Raw genomic sequence first — 18,531 nt, 5'->3', positions numbered from 1 at the left:
TGAGTAACACCTTCCAAAAAAACCCCAAAAATAGTTACTCCATTCACTAATCCTGTCTACATTACAGTATCTGATTGGTTTTGTCTCCGATATGGAAATATTGGTTTTTACTACATACCAGGACTCCCTTGCCAAGCTGAATGTGTGGGCTTACCTAACATCTCAACCAAGATACCAACATACTGTAATCTATAATCCTGGCTGACTCCTCCCTTCCCAACCAGCAGCATTTGCAATGGATCTGACATGAAGGGTAAATTTTCCCCATCTTACTGAATAGATGAAAAACAAACACACCCAAAAAAAAAAAAAGAAAAAGATGAGTTGCTATAACCAATCAGAAAAAAACTAATTAAAATATCAACATGCTAATATCAGCCTATCATTAAAAACAATAGCAGAATAGCAGCAGGGTCAAAGACAAGACAACCATGTTTAACAAAGTCTCTTACCTTTGTGTTTTTGAGGATCATAAGGTCTGTATTGTTGTTTCGTATTAAAAACTGAAGATGTAACTCAATGGCCATTTCCCCACTTAAAATTTTAATCATTTTTGAGATCTGGTCCTTAGGCTCTGGGTTCTTCACATACAAGCAAAAAGGAAAACAAAATTCCATGAGAACCCAGCCTTGACTCTGTTAAAACATAATTCATGAGAATCCACTCTGGTATGTTCCCAACACCACATTCCAAAACCTTTCAGGTTTTAGGACTAAAAAGACTTTGTTTCTGTCCATGGTGCACAAGGCCAAACCTCCCAGAAATCAAATTTTTTGTGCACAGCAGCACAGATGGGAGAAGAGACCCTTCAAAAAGAAATGTATTCTTTCATTGAAAGCAAAACCATATGGATGACATCTGACATTCTGCAACCTGCTGTTTGGCCTTTCAGAGACAGTAAGTCCCCTGCCAGAGGTAAACACTTCTATAAATGAAACCCATGTTTCCATGGAAGCTTTCATGGACAGGGCCACAAAATTACAATACTTTGCATGACCCTGTGCTGAGATGCAGCATCATTCTTGTGAACTACAAGCTTTATGTAGAACAGCTAGTAAAACAGGAAACTAATACATTCATCTTCAAGAGCTCTTTGAGAAAAGTCTCCTTCCTCATGATGGAACAGTTGAAAATAGATCTGCAGAAACTGAAGTTTCTTCTGAGCAGGGTAAAAATACAGTGCAGCTCTTTGTCCTGACATTGTTAGCTGGTCACAGATCAGACAAGCATGAGTAGCTCAGTCCTTAAACTAATTCCTTCAATTATTTCTTTGTAGTCAGCATTCTGAATTGTGGAAGATTAAGCTAAAGAACATTTCTGACCACACAGACTGTTTTTGTGTACTTGGCACACTTAGCAAAGCCAATGCAGCAGAAACTGATTCAAGACACCTTTCCTCTACAAAAGCACTGGGGGCAAGGGCTTTTTTTTTTTGCTAGGGCAAGAAACTCAACACTTTTTGTTTTCCTTGTGAAATACAATTTGAAGAAAACACTTTTGTTTCCCTTAATTAATTTCTAAGTGATCTGCAAGGATCTTTCAAAGATTCCAAGTTTTGTTTGGAAACATTTACCATGAAGAAAAAGAAGAAAAACAAAAAACAACTTGTCTTGGGTTTTACCTTCCTCTCTGGTAGCACTTCTTGTCTTCAGCATTGGAAGTGTCAAAACTGCATTAACTATTCTACATGCTGAAATGCAACTGTATGTGCATGTTAGAAGTGAACTCACTTTCTCAATGCTTGGGAAAATAAACTAAACAAAAAGATTCCAACCAACTGGCCCAGCAACACAGCACCATGTAGGTGCGAGGTAACTTTATGCCTTCATGGAAAATAAACTATGTTACATCAGCATCCCCTCCTGCCATTCCTGCAGAACAGCATCAGTTCTATCCAACCTGAACTATAGTTGGATTTTTGAAAGAGAAGAAAAAATTGCATCAAGCTAATTTGCTCCCTAAGGTTCTCAGAAGCAGTTAACTTCCAGGCCCTTTCTTTTGGGAAGAGTTAATTGTTTCAATATCAAAAAGCAAACACATGAGCCAAATCCTTCTGCCTCCTTTTTCAGAACTCAGTAATTCCTACTCAATTCTGACCATTTCCCACTCTCACACAGCTTTCAGTATCTGCTGGACATTAAGTCAGATATTTGGCTCACAGAGATCATCTGTCACCTTGTCTCCAAGCAAGACAGAAAAGGAATTCCATTCTTTATTAGCCAAACCAATTTAGAAATCCTAGACATCCAAAGAGAACATGTAAGAAAAACTAAGTAACGTCTGCTTCAGAAATAGCACTCACAATTTCTGCAGACCTCCCTGCTGCACAAGTGTTTCCTGGTTTCTCTTCTGCTTCCATAGCATCACTGAAATAAAATTAAAATGAAAAATGCATCACTTGCAACAAGTCAAGAACTGTAATTATGGCTGAACATTGTCCTGAAGGAGTAGCCTGGGATTTGGAGATGATGACTGGAAAAGAGGACTTTGATAGAACAAGGGCTAACTATCTGGATCTTACTGCTGACTAGAAAGCTCCCCCTCTCCACTCAATTTTCAGGGAACTTGAAGACAAAGCCTGAAAAACTCTACTCTCTTATTCCATCTACAGACACAACAAAAATAAAGATGCTTTAGGGAATGAACAGACACAGGTGAGAAAACAAGGTCAACAAACAAGGCATCAAGGATAATGATATCCTCCCCTAGAAGCCTTGTGCCTGTCAGTATTAGCATGGATCCTAGAGTGTTGACATGGAAATGAAACATATTAAGCTGCTGTGAGCACCTTGTTCTAGTGCTTTACAGGCTGGCAAAAATTACTCTGTGTTTCCTTTTATTTCATTGGAAATGAAGAGAGAAAGAGGAAAATACTTGCCATGCCTGTGTTACTGATTGAGAAGTATTTATACTCAGCTCCACAGCTGGATAAACCCTTATATTCAACCAGCCAGAATCCAGGTGGGATTCTCCACTACACACTATCAAAAGAGTGCAGGGAGCGGGTTGTGCACAGACATGAGAGCTCTGGTGAAAGTACCAGTAAGCATTCTGTGGTGATTACAGAGCAGATGGAGAACAAACTTCTTCCATGCTGCTCCTGAGCTGGGCAGCAACCTTAGCATAGATTGGCCAATTCTCCTGTAAGTCATTAAAAGAAGAAATAAAGATGATGGAATGGTTAATGCCAACTTAGATTTTTCTTAGCAGCAGCTTCCTGCAGTTATGATCTGTGATACTGATCACTGAACATGTTTTTAAAAACTCAAAGTAGATTTGAAGTAGCTCTTCTGAACTGCAAGTTCAAAAGGCTCTGTTGACACCATAGTATCATCTGAGCTCACTCTTCCCACAAGCTGTCATGTGAAACCAAACTTGCACATAGCTGTGAAGGAGCTTTTTCCCTGAACTCCCCCCTTCCTTAGCTCTGCAAGTTGCTGTCAAGACCACATAGAATCAGCATTCCCAAGCAACTCATGCCATGGACTAACGAATTACTGTTCATTAGCTGAGCCCTGGTACAACTGCTCTGTGCTTATCACAACTGCAAAGAAAAATCCCTTTAAAAACCAGTAGAATACAAAATTTTGTTTTGAGTGAAGAGCATGTCCTGACTGTTACTTAAATAAAGGGGAATAACTTCATAGCTTGTAAAAAGCATCCACACATGGAATATGAGGTGCCCTTAGAGCAGGACTGGAGCCAAAGATCTCATCACCTCTCAAGTCAATCTCCCCACCTGTCTTTCTCTGATCCAGGGACAGTGCCGGTGTTGGTGGAGCCAGGCACAGAGGCAATGGGAGTTCCAACTGTGCGGAGATTCTGGATGACAGAAGACAGGAACTGCTGGCTCGCACTTTCATACAGGTCAAAGCAAATTTGGTAGGCCATGAGAAGGTTATCATCCTTCACCAATTTTTCCAAGATGTCACTCACAGCCTGTGGGTCATCCAGGAATATCAGGCACTGAGCAGGAGAAAGGGAAGAACAGGGGGAAAAAAAAAAAAAAAAAAAAGGAGAAGACATTAGATACTTCAGAATAAGAAAGGCCACACTCCATTGCCCTCATCTGCTGCTTCCACAGAATACCCCCTTCAAAAAAAGAAAACTTTCCTCTCTTTCATTGAAGACAATAGAAAACTCAGAACAGTTTTAATAGAAAAACAAAACTTGTCCTACTAGACACAGAAATTTCAAAAGCATATTGAAGAAGCACCAGTCATTCTGTAGCGATGTCTCAGCTGAAATGAAACAGGCATAACACTGAGTCACGTGTACGTGACATACCAAGACTGGCAAAGATCAGAGAACATCTGAGTAACTTCACAACTGGTTCTCTAAACACTTTCAGACAATGGCTTACCAAAAAAAAAAAGCACTGGAAATGTTCTTGTGAGGAATAAACAAAATTCCAAGCTGTGAACCTACCATCTGATACTCCCTACATAGGCTTAAAATATTCTGTCAGAGTTGTCTGTGTCCTCAAACTGCCTTTGAACGGATTTCTTTCTCTATAAATTGACCAAATATGCAATCTTTACATCTCTTTTTCAAGTTGGTCTCACTCTGATATATGTTGGAAGCACGCAACCAGGAAAAGATATTTCATTTAACTGAACAAAAGACAGAGAACAGGTAGATGTCACACCAAATATACCTAAAGAAGAGTAACTTTTTCATATCTTCAAACATGACTTTGAAAAGTTTACCTGGCACACATTGATGAAGTCTGGTTTCTCCAGATTCATATAGATTTTAACTAGAACTCTCAAGACTTTATTACGAAACTGTTTATTCTGCATCAAAGACATACAGAGCTTCAAGCTGTAGGCCAGCATCCCAGGAACATCGTTCTGAAATAAAATTCAGCGATATCAAATGTGGGTTTAGACTGACAAACAGGATTTAGGGTAGCTTTATTTTCCTCTCTTTTTCTATTTTAAAAAGCAGACCAAACATGCATATAAATCTTCACAGTTTCCTTTCCTATTTTCAGAAAAGCTTATATACAAGCGTACTGCAGTTCAAAGAAAAAACACTACCAAAATCATGCAGGACCAGTATTTACTTCGGAAGTTAAAGCATGCAAAATATTAACTTAAAGGTATAATACCTATCTACCCTTCACCCTTCTTGTTCAAACAATCAGTTTTGAATGCAGTGAAACTCACTGCACTAACATAAAATGTCAGCAAAACAAACCATGCCCCAAGAAAAGATCAAGCCTGAGAAACTGATCTGGTTAGTATACCTCAGAAAGGTAATTCAGAATGAAGGATTTATAATTAGCAAGTTATTAAATGCACAGGACAACAAAGAGGAAAAAAAAAGCAAGATGGATGCCTTATGATTATCACTCATACACAGAAATGGGAGACATCCAAACATATGTAAAAGCTGTAAACTAAAAGCAGTAAAATTTTAAGAATTCAAGCTATGTGTCTGGCATATGACTGTGATACTGCAGCATAACAAGATTGCACACAACTGCTGAGCTGCTGCAAATGACTACAGGCCTTACTGCTTCTTACTGCCACTAACACTAACATGACTTACCTTAAACCATCAGTGTAAGATTTTAAAGCTAAAGTGCACCACCTTGGAGTCACGGCAGGCCACAGTCACTGAAAATTAGAGCAGCTCACCCACCTACTGGAGCTTTTTCTTTTGCTTGTCATTAATATCATCCAACCCTAAGGATCCCTTCCCACACTGAATTACAGCAGATGAAAGGCACAACTAAATAAAAGAGCTGTTCTTACATTATGCCAGTATTGTATCTCTGCCAGTAGATGACAGGGAATACTTTAAGAAGAGGGCATATAGCCAAGCTTCCTGGAAATGTTTTCCCATAAACTTGTAGCTCAAAGATTTCCTAAAGGTAGGGGGGATCTTCCTATACTCGATAGTCCTGAGAGGCTCTCCTTTCCATGAACACACTGAACAACCCTGAGTTTTATCTTTTGTTCTGTTCATATTAAACAGGGCAAGTTCCACAGCAACATGGATCTTGCACTTGACTTCTGGATCCATACCTGGAAAAGCCTAGCTACAGGCACCTCCTGTCTCTTGCACATACCGACTCAAGGATGGTTTTCTCAAAGATGTCCAGCCTGCGTGTCTCCAGAGCGATGCCAATGGCCTGCTTGTACTTGTGGTCATCCAAGCAGCGCTGGAACATTTTATTCACTATCCCTTCTAGCCTCTCATCCACGGGTTTCTTCTCCCCTTCTGGCAGCTCTGCATTCTCCACACACTGCTTGGTATAGTGGTCGATACATTTTGCTGAAGAGATAATGAACAAATATGGAGGGAAAAGTCAAGTTCTCAGATTTTTGCAGTTCTGTACATATGAAGACACCAGCATGTGTGTGAACGTGTTCTACCACCAAGTATGGTATGAGAAATTACACATTTGTGTAGTCATATACAGATAATAGTGGAAAACACTATTATCTCCTAACAAAGTCTGATTTTAGTGCTGAAATCAGGTAGGTATTTTAAAAATAAATCAAGGATACGATCTTTGTTCAAGCATCATGTTAAATAAATCAGAAAACAGCAGTAGGAGACTTCCTAGCTCCACTGCAAACACCAGCTGGGAAGACTGAAAGCCAGCCAACTCCATCATAACCTGTACAAAACAAGTGACTCCAGCAGATGAGATTTTTTAAAAGGCATTCAAATTATAGCTGCAGTCAACTGCTGACTTGCCATCTTGTTGTGGGTGTATAAACACAACTGTCCCTCTAAATTAGGTGTGCAGCTACACTTACCAGTCAATTATTTCCAAAGTCATGCTGAAATTGATAATAACATCAGCATACAAATGAGGGAAAGGACAATAAACAACCAAAGCTATTTTCTTATTAGGAATTCACTATACGATAAGGATTAAAAATAGGAAAAAACTTCCAGAACTCCAAAGTCAGTTTCATTACAGAATCACAAAATATAAGGAAGTACAAATAAACTAGGTAAAATTAGCTGCAGCATTGGTTTAAATTAACACAAAGAGAGCAAGAAGAATACAGAGAAAAAAGCTAAACCAAGTAAAATTTCGAAGTTACAACAGCTTTGACAACACAAGAGCTTTTCCTTTGCAGCAACAGTTCTTTACCAATGATGGTCTCCACATATTCCGAGTTGTCATTGACATTGAAGAGGTCACCAGCTCCCAGGGCATAGTTCAGGGATTCCTCAAAGGCCCCCAGGTGGTAAAAAACTTTAGAAGCAACCAGAGCAGCAAACTGGCGGCTCCGAAAACCTTCGTCTTCATAGAGAACTTCACTGCAGAGGAGGGAGAGAAGAGCATCAGCTCTGTGTGCTCACATCTCTTTAAGGCCACATGACTCAAGTACAAGCTTGACCGAACTTGCATCTTTGGGACCACAGCTCCAACCCCACATCCACACACATTAAAGCTTTCTAGGAAATATGTAGCTACATGCTGTATTAGCCACTGTCAAGAAACCAGAACTACATCCACTTCATATCTCATGTTCTTTTAAAGCAGTATTAAGTGTCTTCTCTTACATTTTGTCCACTGACTCAGAGATTTCTGCCCAGAAGTCATTGACAACAGCATTCAACTTGTGAAGAGCAAACTCCTACCAAAAAAAAAAAAAAAAAGTTATATTATATTAAAAATGCATTTACCACCTTTCTCCAGTAAAAATTAAGTACATTCTAGGATGAATACCATAAACACTAACCCATTTCAACAGCAAATTGTATTTTAAAATATCTTTGCAAGCATTGACTAATATTTGCAAGTCTTTTACAAATAAAGAGTTGTTCATTTCACAGGTAAGACAATTCTAGCATTCATTTCCATGGCCTGCCTCTGATGAAAGACTGGCTGATATGTCTGATAGGTTAAATTGTGACTACCTTTGTGTAGCACATGGAATCAAGCTGTGGCCTACAGCAGCCAGCTCTTTTTATCTATATGGACACAGTATTTCAGATGATAAACAAACCACAATCAGCCCACTTGTAATCCATTCACAGCAAAATCAGGGATCATTCAGATCCATCACTACCTATGTTTGTATCCTAGAAAAACAGTTAAGAAATCGCAAATATTGTAAAGTGTATGTTCCATCAACACACTACCACTCTGAGTGTTGGTGTTCTGCGGATTCATACTCTCTGTGCACTGGAAAGTTCTGTTGCTGTTGTTTTCTTCTTCTCATACTACTACTGTGACTTTTTTTCCAAGTGAAAACTGTAACTGTGATTTTGTTCTATTATTCTAAAACCTTAAACTATTAATTAAATTATTCTAAAAACCTGAGCTGTTCTTCAGCTTTGAATTTTCCATATTCAAAATGTAGTCCCTGGAACAATTTTAAGTAACAAAGCCTCACTAACACTAGAGAGATGGGAGCTTTCATGAACAGAGATTTTTGCACTTGAAACTCCTGTTTGATCCATGCTCAAAATGACATTTGCAATATTTTATTATAATATAATAAATATATAAAATAATGTGTATAATATATAATAATTATAATATTATAAATTATAATAATTAATAATATTTATTTAAACCTTTTCTTTTAGCTTTCAGGCTAGATACAATTTGGTTCCCACCTGTTTGCTGTTCAACCATAAATTACTGAGATCTGTTCCTTTTTGATTTTAAGCTCTCCACATAATGCATTTGCTGTTATTTGTTCTCAGATATTAGAGCTTACCTTGAGCTGGGGCTCTTCTTCATCCAAAAGAGAGATAATTCCAGCTGCAAAACAAAATCATAGTTACTTTCAGTTTCTCTGTATCAAAAGTAACCTTGTCATTTAGCTCAAAACCAACAGAACAGGAAAGAAGGCTGTCTCTGGAATGCTGATTTTAAACCTTCAGTATAAAACTTTGAATTTCAGATTCAAGTTTGTATTAAATATAATGTAAAATAGTTCAGAATTTAAAACTGAAAAGGTACATTATTTATAAAAGATGATCCTTCCTAGGGGAAAATAAAGAATTTTTCCATGCCAAGGAAACTGGCCTCATGGATAAGAGGAGATGTACCTCACAGCTTTATGCTTCTGAGTGCTGATCCTGTCCCAGAACATTTGTACAGTTACAGAAATACTGTTTAACTGACATGACTGAGAGGTTCACAGGAGCTTAATCTGAAGACCAGGGATAGGTGGTTTCATTGCAGACTACAAAGATGCAACGGAAAGGTTTGGAATATGATCTGATCAAAGTCCCACACAATTCACTGCTTTACATTTTTAATCTGTTCTACAGCTTGACAACTTCTTTAAATCCAAAAAAACACATGAAACTGGAAAGGCCAGCAAGCCTTTGGAGGGCTGAACTTGGCTTCCAAAAGATCTTCATAAATCTAAAAGGACCATGTGCAGGGCCAAAACAAAATGTACAAATATAGAATCTGAACAGTACAGAGGGTTAAGATGAACTATGATCAATATCTTTTGGCTGCAGTGGGAGGCAGAGAACCCAAACCTCACACAGAAGTGTAAGGGAGAGCAGTTCTTGGCAGATGCATGAAACACCTTCCCTTCCCTTGGCACCTACTGGCCAGAGGCCAGTGCTGGGCACCACATTTGAGTCATGAGCAAACCAGGGTGTTTGGAGCTGGCCAGTAAGAACAGGGAGCTCTGGTAGTCAGCTCCTGAAGGGTGGCTGGAGGCTTGTAACTGGTTGGTCTACAGACACCTGGGAAGGGTGCAGAGTTCAGGGCAGCTGCCAGGAGGAAGGGAATAATCTGATCTTTATGTCAGATGTTAATAGGAACAGTAACACCAAACTTTAGTGAAGCCTCAAAGAATGAGCTTTGATGGTTCTAAAAGTTTTCTCACAAGAACACATTTATTCCTTTGCCTAATGAAGTTGCAGAACCTCCTTTATAAGGTATTGTTTTCAAAACCAGCTTAGACACACATCCATCAGTAGCAGGAACTGAAGGAACACCAATGTGGCTCTTAGGCAAAGAAGGCAGATTCAGCAGCTGTCCCACTTCCAGTTCTTTCCTGTATCTCTGCACCAAACGTTTACTTTGAGTTTTTTTGTTCGTTTGTTCTAATGAAGTTCCTGCATTTACCTGATCGATCAGGAGAATGCAATCTCACTCCTACACATCACCTACATACCTCCTCCCACATACCATTTTTGCATTTTTTAAATGCCTCTAAAATTTTATAATTTATATTTAAAATAATAATTTATATTTTTATAGTTATTTTATAATTGCTACATTTTCTCAATTAAGATAAAGACTCAAACAAAGCAAAGGGTTCAGGAAGAGAAAGCTACCTGGACACTGTCACTCACTGCAGTGCTTCTCTCGCCAAGCCACAACCAGCCACATCTTAATTTCTGGCCTGAGTATTATTCATAGTACTTTCCATATTTTTTTACACCATCAGGCTCCCAATAGATGCACAAACATCGCGTAACATCCAACTCCTCACACGCTTCATTATCCCGAACTCCTTAGACCGACGTTTCCACTGCAAGGCTTTTGCGTTTCTGAACTCCAAACTCCTTCCTCTTTAACCTCTCAAGTCCCTGCTGCACCCCCGAGTGCCCTCCGGTTTTACACCGAAAATGCGCCGTTCACTTGTAGCAGCTGAACCCTCTGGCTCCCACCGCGGGACCCCCGCGCCCCCGCCCGGGACCCTCAAAGCCACCGGAGCCCTCGTCGGACACCGGCAGGAGACGGACACGGCACCGGGCTTCAAGAGCCGGGCACCGGGGTGGCCTCTCTCTGCCGTCCGAGGGTGACCGGGGCGGGGGAGCCCCGTGACGGGCGGCCCCGCGGAGCCGCGGCGGTGCTCAGTCACGGCCCTGACTCAGCGAAACCCCGGCGGGCAACGTCGCCCCGCGCCGCTGCCTCACCGGCCGAGGTGATCATGATGCCGCCCGGCTGCCCTCGGAGGGGAGGTCGGGGAGGTCCGAAGGGTCCGGGGGGGTCGGGTCGGGTCCGGTCCGGCCCAACCGCGGTTCCGCCGCCGCCGCCGCTGCCCGGCCCGGAAGTGGCGCTAAGGGCCTCTTCCGGCGGCTCCGGAAAGGTGTCCGTGTGATCGCCTGCGCGGGACGGCGGAGAAACAGGCAGGCAGGAGCGGGGCAGCTCTGCCACCGGGGGCCTTGTCCCGTCCGGGGCCCCTCACCGACCCCCGCGGGCCTCTCGGGGCTCCCCCACATCCCTCACGGGCTCCTCACGGTCTCCCGCGCCGGCAAACCGCCCGCACCACTGCCTGGGCGAGTGGGACCGCGGGGCCGGTTCCCCACGAGTGACCCCGCCGGTGCCCGCGTTTGTGCCGTGCCCAGAGAAGCGGCTGCTCCCCCCGCCGGGACAGGCCGCCCGCAGTGGGACGGGCATGTTTAGGGGCACAGCGTGTCCCATGACAGTGCAAGGATCGGCGATTTTATCCCATGGGTGTAACACCTCTTGCCGGCCGCTTCTGCGGCGCAAGACAGATGGGATACCCAGGCTGGTGGATTTGCACCAGGGAAAGTCCAGCTCAGGAGTAACGATGCCACACAAGAAACCAAAGTGCCCAGACCTCAGCAGCATCGATTCCTCCTTGTTGCTACTGAACAGGAAGAAATACCCTGTGAAGTGCTTTAATTCCTTGAGGATGCATAATGGTATGAGTTAGTGAAAGTTATTAATGAAAGTTATTAATGAAAACTCGTCAAACCTCTATCCACAATGCCAAGAGGGGCTGCTCCACTCTTGGACAACTGGGAAGATCTCCAGATTCTCCATTGCCCCAGCTGGGCTACACTCAGCTCTGCTGATCTTCTGTGTATCAGACACTGGGGTCTCTTCCATTCCATCCCAATATCCAGTTTTTTCAAGCCATGATAAATATGAGTTAAGCTATGCATAATGCTACCTTAAGGATAACAGCATGGCAAACAAGCACATTCCAATTTGGAAATTAGATGTCTTTATACAGCAAGCATGTAATAGTGCCCTTAAATTATTCAATTAATTAAACATGTAAAACTATCTGCTTACACCTCCAAGAGCACAGATAGTAAAAACAGAAAAGGAAAAAAAAAAATGTAATTCAAGTCACTTTTATTCTTCAGTCAAAGGAAAACAATACTTTTGGTCAAATGTATTCTTGCTTACATCTCTTAAAGCCTGGGCAGTTCATCCACTTGCACCAGTCTCTTGCAGGGGTTTTATTGGCTCTTCCAAGCACCAATAAAGCAGGAAAACAAGGCAGCAGAATTGGTCTGACAGGGAGGCCAGCCCCAGCAACCTCAGCAGGGAACTTTGTTCAGAATTAGAAAATATTTCTCATTCTTCAAACAGGTGTCTGTATTTCACACTCAAAGTCCCAATGTCATTTTGCCCAGGATGTGGGGTACATCCCCGAAGGGCTTCTCTGAAGCCCAGTGTCCAGCAGCAGCTCCAGGTGCCCCAGGGCAGCAGGGCACAGCAGGGAATGGCTCTCTGGCACAGACCCCAGGGACTGGTGGCAGCTACAAAAGACCCTGCTGAGTTCAGCCAAGCAGCTTTTCCCCTGGAGCTGTGTGTCCTTGAAGGAGAGGGCCTGCACCAGCTCCTCCTCCCACCACTGCTCCAAATCCACTGGGCAGATCTGGGATGTGGACTGTGTTGGATGCCCAGCAGCTCTAGGTGCCTGTGCCTCCAGCAGTTTCTTCACAGTTCACATTGGGGGAAAGGCTGGCCAGAGCCACTTCTTCCTCAGGGTCCTGCAGGTCACCTGCAGGGAGAAGAAAGAGGTCAAGGCATACCTGAATGGAAAACCCCTCCTCCCAGAAAATGCAACTTAAGATAAAAAGAAAGAATGGGCTGAATCAATTGATATCTACTCACAACCTAAGCACAGCTGATTTTTTTTAAAAACTGATTTTCATTTTGCTTTACAAACTCAACATTGCTTCAGCAAATAGAGTAAAGGAGTGCAGGGCCCACGTCCTGGCCTCCTGAAGTCTCAGCAATCTCAGAACAAGTTGCATGGCCACAGGGTATTGCCTGCCTGGCACTGACAGCAAGATCAGGCACTTCAGTTTTCTGACCATGGAGGGTGGGTCTCACAATCTCGTATGTCTCATAGCTGCATAAACTGGGCATTCATCTCAGCCCTTAATAGTATCCTTTAAAATCTGTTCAGCCCTGAAGTGCTCAGGCAGTTGGACTAGATGATTATTGTAGGTTCCTTTCAAGTGAAAATACAACATTACATTCTATTCTATTCTATTCTATTCTATTCTATTCTATTCTATTCTATTCTATTCTATTCTATTCTATTCTATTCTATTCTATTCTTTTTACAGTGAAGGAGCTTTCCTTCCTCTTTGTGCTTCATAGTACAATCTGGATCTCTACACCACACACCTTGTAGCCTCCTGCATGAGGCACTCCTGCAAAAAGAAAATCACTGCTGGGAAGTGCAAGCCAAAGTGCCAACCATGCACAAAGGCTGAATGCTATCCTATGTGTTACCTGAACAATTTCCTTTAAATTGGGGACCCCACAGCTGGCTGCCCTCTCCCTTCTCTCTGCCACCCCCAAAAGCAAATGGTTTGGGAACACTCCTTGCACCCGTTTGCAGAATACATCACGTATTATCAGGGTGCTTCCAATTCATTGCTTAAACAAAGAGTAGTTCTGCTTCCAGAATGTCTATTCAAACAAAATGCAGCTGAGTTCAGCAGTGCTTCCAGGGTTGTATTTGGGCACAAGATTTAGCAGGGTTTTGTTTAGACAAGCAAAAGGTCAGAAAACAAGGGGATGGCAACAAAGCAGACACATGGTGGTCGTCTTCAGGTTTGGGCTAAACCACAGCCAGGGAAGCAAGGTCAACTGCAGAACTGGAAATAGCTGGGAAAGGCCACCAGCAAGGGGTTTGGGCACCAGAACCACCAGGGAATAATGAGGAACTTCTGACAATCACAGCAGAGTACAAGAGAGGGAGCTGGGCATACCTTCATGAATGTTGTTTTCAGCTTTTGCTTCATAATCTTTTCTCCAGCTCCTTTGGTTCCAAGAAACACACTTCAGGAAGGATGGGAGCCTCCACCTCTCCCTGTCTTTTATGTCTTCTGTATAAACCAGAGAAGATGAGTTCAGACTGGTAGCAGGTCAGCCCTGTTGCTTCGTCACCTCTCCCTCCATGAGCCTTGCAACAAAACCAGGTCCTAGCAACAACACCAGGCTCCACAAAGCCCACCACTGGAAAGCACAGAGCAACTCCTGGAAATTCTTATTTTTGCCTGAAACCTCTCTGCTACCCTGGAAATTTGTCCCTGGTGTCAGTTTCTACTTTGCCACCTCGCTGCCAAAACCAACCTGGATGTGGCAGCCGAGAGTGAGCAAGAAACCTGGCAGGAGCTCAACTGGCACATGTGGCGAGGCTGGGGACTGACACAGTTAGAGAATTCCCACAGAAGGAAGTTTTTCTTTTGCATTGTCACACATCAACCTGTTTACTGCTCCCTGCTTTATTAAGCAATTCCTCCCTCCCATGGAGACTGCACAGCAGCACACTGAAAATTGCAGCTGTAATTGCTGGCAAATTGCAGAGAGCGTGTGGTTAATATATAGTAATTATTCTAGAAGACAATGAAGTTACTACAGACTTTCAAGCCATTTTAGTAAAACATTACAGCAGCCTGTAAAATACTACAGCAGCATATTTTATATGGTCTCCAGCAGCAGCAGTTCAACACCCCCATTGAAATATCATCCAGCCTTTCACCTCCTAACCAGATAACAAATGATAAACCACTTCAGCGACATTCAGTTTACCGAGCCATTGCAACACTAAAGGGCTCAGTGTCTTTCTGGCAGTCAACAAAAAACTCCAGTGCACTGCCTGAGTGCACTGCCTGGAGCATTCAACTACTCTTTGGAGGCAAAGCTACGCTTGGGATCCCCTCTGTCCAGGCAGAGATTTTGGAAGGCAAGGCTCACAGAAGCATGGAAAGAAGTTGTCCCTGCCTAAGGTTGAATCCTGAAGGTGATGAGTGTCCTCATTACACACACAGGTCCTGGAACACTTACATGACTCAGAGCACCAGGCAAAGCATCAGAAGTGAATGAGCACACACAATCAGGCTGTAATACCCAATCCAGCTCCTCCTGCTCCTCATTCTCCACAGCCAGCCACAAAAATACATAGACTGAGCCAAGCACCAGCAAAGTGCCAAGGCAGAAAAATGTATGCAGGGATGCTTTTCTGCCTCTGCAGCTGCTGTCCTACCACACTGCTGCAACCAGAACTGGAGGATTCACTGATGTCTGGGAGCACACCAGAAATTCTTGCAGCAGGAACAATGTGAGGAAGATAAAAACATGTGAAAGTAGAGAAGCTGGAAAGAGGACTGTGTGTGCCGTAATAGAGAGGTGGCAGAAGACAGCCCTGTGCCCTCATGACCAGTCACCTCAAAGCTCCTCAACATTCAGATACAGGATTCTGGGCTGAGCTGATAGAAAGAAGCACCTGAACAATCATCCCCATGTCCCAGGGATCCCAGGAGACTCTGTCAACCTTGTGGTGCTGAAGGCAAGTACCAGTATTGCCATATCCCTGTAGCTCATGTATCCATGAGCTACTCTGGTGTTTCCCAAACTGCTGGGAAGTTGGTCTGCCCTGTCTGCCAGGTCTAGGAACCTCACCAGAAAGAGGCAGACCCCACTGGAAAGGCTCTGATCCCACCAGCATGGAAGAGATTTCACTGGGGAAATGCAGATGGGATTGTGCATGTGTAAAGATCCCATCAGTACAGAGTGGTACAATCCCCATGGGAAAAGCCTGATCCATTGGGTGGGGAGAAAGTACTATCAGGAATGGTCAGATCCTAATGGGAAAAGCCTGACCCAATTGCAGGGGAGATCCCATGAGGAGAGAACCTAAGCCATTAGGATGGGGTAGATTCCACTAAGAAGGGGAAGATCCCACAGGAAAATGGAGCAAATCCCACTAAAAACCGGGCTCCGGGTGAGGGAGGGAGGAAGGAGATCCCCAACCCAGGTACCTGCGGGGTGCTGCAGGGCGGCCCGCAGGGCGCGGCAGGCGGCGGCTCGGCAGTCGCCGGGGCTGCCCGGGCTGTACCGGGCCGCCTGCACCGTACCGGGCGCCGGGAAATGCCGCCGCAGCGCCGCGTCCAGCACCGCCGCGTCCTCTCCATCCCCGCCGGGCAGCAGGACGCCCACGACGGCGGGCGGCGGCCCCGCGGGCAGGCGGCCGCGCACGTCCCGGACCACCTCCCGCAGGCGGGTACGCGCCCCGCGGCCCCGCGCCGCCCCGCCACCGCACAGCACCAGCAGCAGCCGCGCTGCCAGCGCCCGCCGCCCGCCGCCCGCGGCCCGCCGCGTCCGGCACCCCGGCACCGGCCCCGGGCACGGTGAGTGCCGCGCCTCGTCGCCCAGGAGGTCGCGGGCGAAGGCGGCCAGCGCGGGCGCCGCCGGGGCCCCCTCCGCCACCTCGGCCACCAGCAGTACTGCTCGCCGGCCGCCCGCCCGCTCCACCAGCGCCCGCAGCTCCTGCACGTCCTCCGCCGCCATCCCCCTCCGTGCTCCCTGTCCGGCCCGCACCCGCATGTTCCCCGGCTCCGGCTCCGCACCGCCCACTGGTCCGCACCCGCCCCGCCACCCGGCACCAGCCCGGGGCACCAGCCCCGGCCCCACGCAGAGCAACACCCTAGGGCAGCGGGGCGAGAGAGTGTCAAGGATCCCTCCCCCCGCTGCCAGCCCCGTCCCGGCACCTGCACAACCCCGCGGTGAACAGCCTCTGCCTGATGCCGGGTGGGCACAACAGAGAGGGTAGTAAAGAGTCTGCCACACGATCAGACTCAGAGCTCTCGCACACGCTAGTCTTGTTCCCAATGAGGAGTTGATAAAATTCAGGCAAAAAACTGTGCTGTGGAAGGGTTCAGAAGGTGAGAGGGGGATGAGGAGAGGCTGTAGTGGCTGCAAAGTGGGACACACACGAGGTTATGATAAAGGACCAGCTGATCATGTATCCATTCCCAAGGTGTCCCCTATGGTGTGGCATCTCAAACTCCAGAGCAGCAACAGAGTGGTCTCTCTGGCATCATGTGCAGTATGCTGTTGCACAGCCTGGCCAGGTTATAGCCACCTCTGGAAACAATTCCACTTTGGGAAACAATTCCACCCTCAAAGGACATACCCACCCCACTGGTCAGAAGTGCACAGCTGAACTGCAGCCCTCATACCACATGCTGCATCTCTGAGTCCCTTCTCAAGCCAGTCCCCTTTGACTTCCCCTCTGTCACCTCCATGCAAAACACAGTCCACAGTCACAGGCCCATGAGCATCAACATCACTACATCCCATCAAAGCACAAATGTTTCCAGGGATAAGTACAGAGGTTTTAGTCAGGGCTTCAGTGCTGACACTTGTTACACATATCTCTGCCAGCCGACATTGAATGAAAGCCACTGTGCTGAGTCCTGACACTTGCATGGGGAAGTTCCAATCCATGGCATGCGTTACTTCCCCTATGCCATATCACAGGCTCCTCCAAACCGGTAACATCTTATTGCAAGAGCCTGGGAAGGGATAAACAGCTCAAAGGTGTAAACGGCCAGAGTCACCTTGGCCAATTGCTCTCTGAGGATTTTTGGAGCCAAACCATCTCTTGTGGGATGGGTGGAGTCTCTGAGTGTATTGGGAGTGAAAGCAGAACCAAAATCCACATGCCTGTCCTGGATCCGCAATTCCCAATGTGTATTCGGGTACACTTATGCCACAAATGTGGCTGAGCTGTAATGCGGGCTGCCTGCCCATACTCATGGTCATCTGTCCCCAGAGCCCAGCAGATCACCAGCCCCAGCAGAAGGGATGTGCCACAGGCTGATCCCCAGGCACAACAGCAGTGTGGCAGCTCAGGAAAGTCACAGTATGGCACCAATTTTAATCCAAGGAAAATATTTCCCCCAGTATAGCAGGCATAGCAAACACTGCCTTGGGCTAGCATCGTGGACGAGGGCTTCAAGAGAGACTTTCTGCCCTGGGTCCTAGGAAAAGTAATTTAGTCATGGACAAGTGCTGATAAGCAAACAGGACAAGGCAAAAAGAGGAAGGTAAAACAGAAAGACTAGGCTCCTCTTCCAAAGATTAGGGTCTGCAAGAGCCAATGCTCCCATGCCCCCATGCTAGTGTGGTAGGCCTGAGAGTAGCTGTCAACATGGGAGGGCTACAAAGTCAGACAGTTCAGCAGCCAGGTCTGACCTTAGTGTTGCCCACATTTTGTATTTACAAGAATTTTTTTTTCATCTGTTCAAAATCCTGTTCATGGTCCTATGGACAAAAGCCCAGGGTATAATCAGCATCATTAGTCGTGTCAGCAGCAGGAGGGGACAGGTCCCCAGAAATCCTCATTTCTCTGGGAAACTTCCACAAGATCCATAGAGTGTTTAAACTCCTCATGAGCTGCCAGCACAGCCTGTGGCGTGGTGGTACTGGTTAAAGCCTGACTGATGTGCAGACCATTATAGCATGGCTCTCAGAGCTCTTCTAGAGCAGCACTGTGCCAGTGATTTGCC

The 18,531-nt window shown here is 45.2% G+C and overlaps 2 protein-coding genes across 2 annotated transcripts in view; both read right to left on the bottom strand.

Annotated features, from left to right (window-relative positions):
* The window catches only part of PSMD1 (proteasome 26S subunit, non-ATPase 1), a 65,167-nt gene extending 54,162 nt beyond the window's left edge, over positions 1-11,005 (bottom strand). Inside the window, exons 1-9 of the mRNA XM_015637446.3 lie at positions 10,876-11,005; positions 8,703-8,746; positions 7,537-7,610; positions 7,121-7,290; positions 6,080-6,285; positions 4,710-4,853; positions 3,740-3,966; positions 2,303-2,366; positions 453-581 (exon numbers count right to left, since the gene is read on the bottom strand). Coding sequence (XP_015492932.1) covers positions 453-581; positions 2,303-2,366; positions 3,740-3,966; positions 4,710-4,853; positions 6,080-6,285; positions 7,121-7,290; positions 7,537-7,610; positions 8,703-8,746; positions 10,876-10,891 — 1,074 coding nt within the window. The 5' untranslated portion in view covers positions 10,892-11,005. The remainder of the gene's footprint in view (positions 1-452; positions 582-2,302; positions 2,367-3,739; positions 3,967-4,709; positions 4,854-6,079; positions 6,286-7,120; positions 7,291-7,536; positions 7,611-8,702; positions 8,747-10,875) is intronic.
* Positions 11,006-12,050: 1,045 nt separating this feature from the next.
* C9H2orf72 (chromosome 9 C2orf72 homolog) lies at positions 12,051-16,552 on the bottom strand. Its single transcript, XM_015637608.2, has 3 exons — positions 16,000-16,552; positions 13,948-14,064; positions 12,051-12,722 (listed from the first exon to the last, which is right to left on the bottom strand). Exons 1-3 carry the CDS (start codon positions 16,526-16,528, stop codon positions 12,631-12,633), a joined length of 738 nt encoding a protein of 245 aa, XP_015493094.1. The 5' UTR covers positions 16,529-16,552; the 3' UTR covers positions 12,051-12,630.
* Between the last annotated feature and the right edge of the window lie 1,979 nt (positions 16,553-18,531).

The sequence above is a fragment of the Parus major genome, chromosome 9 (genome assembly GCF_001522545.3).
Source record: "Parus major isolate Abel chromosome 9, Parus_major1.1, whole genome shotgun sequence".
Classification (NCBI taxonomy): Eukaryota; Metazoa; Chordata; class Aves; order Passeriformes; family Paridae; genus Parus; species Parus major.
The sequence above is the reverse complement of the archived record's forward strand: the minus strand, read 5'-3'. Positions and strand labels throughout refer to the sequence as shown.

Bases quoted from the DNA above. Each gene is read 5' to 3' on its own strand.
- C9H2orf72 (XM_015637608.2), bottom strand. From the start codon at position 16,528: ATGGCGGCGGAGGACGTGCAGGAGCTGCGGGCGCTGGTGGAGCGGGCG. The intron at 14,065-15,999 runs GTACCTGGGTTG...TGGTTTATACAG, and splicing joins CGCCCTGCAGCACCCCGCAG to AAGACATAAAAGACAGGGAG. The intron at 12,723-13,947 runs GTATGCCCAGCT...TTCTCCCTGCAG, and splicing joins TGAAAACAACATTCATGAAG to GTGACCTGCAGGACCCTGAG.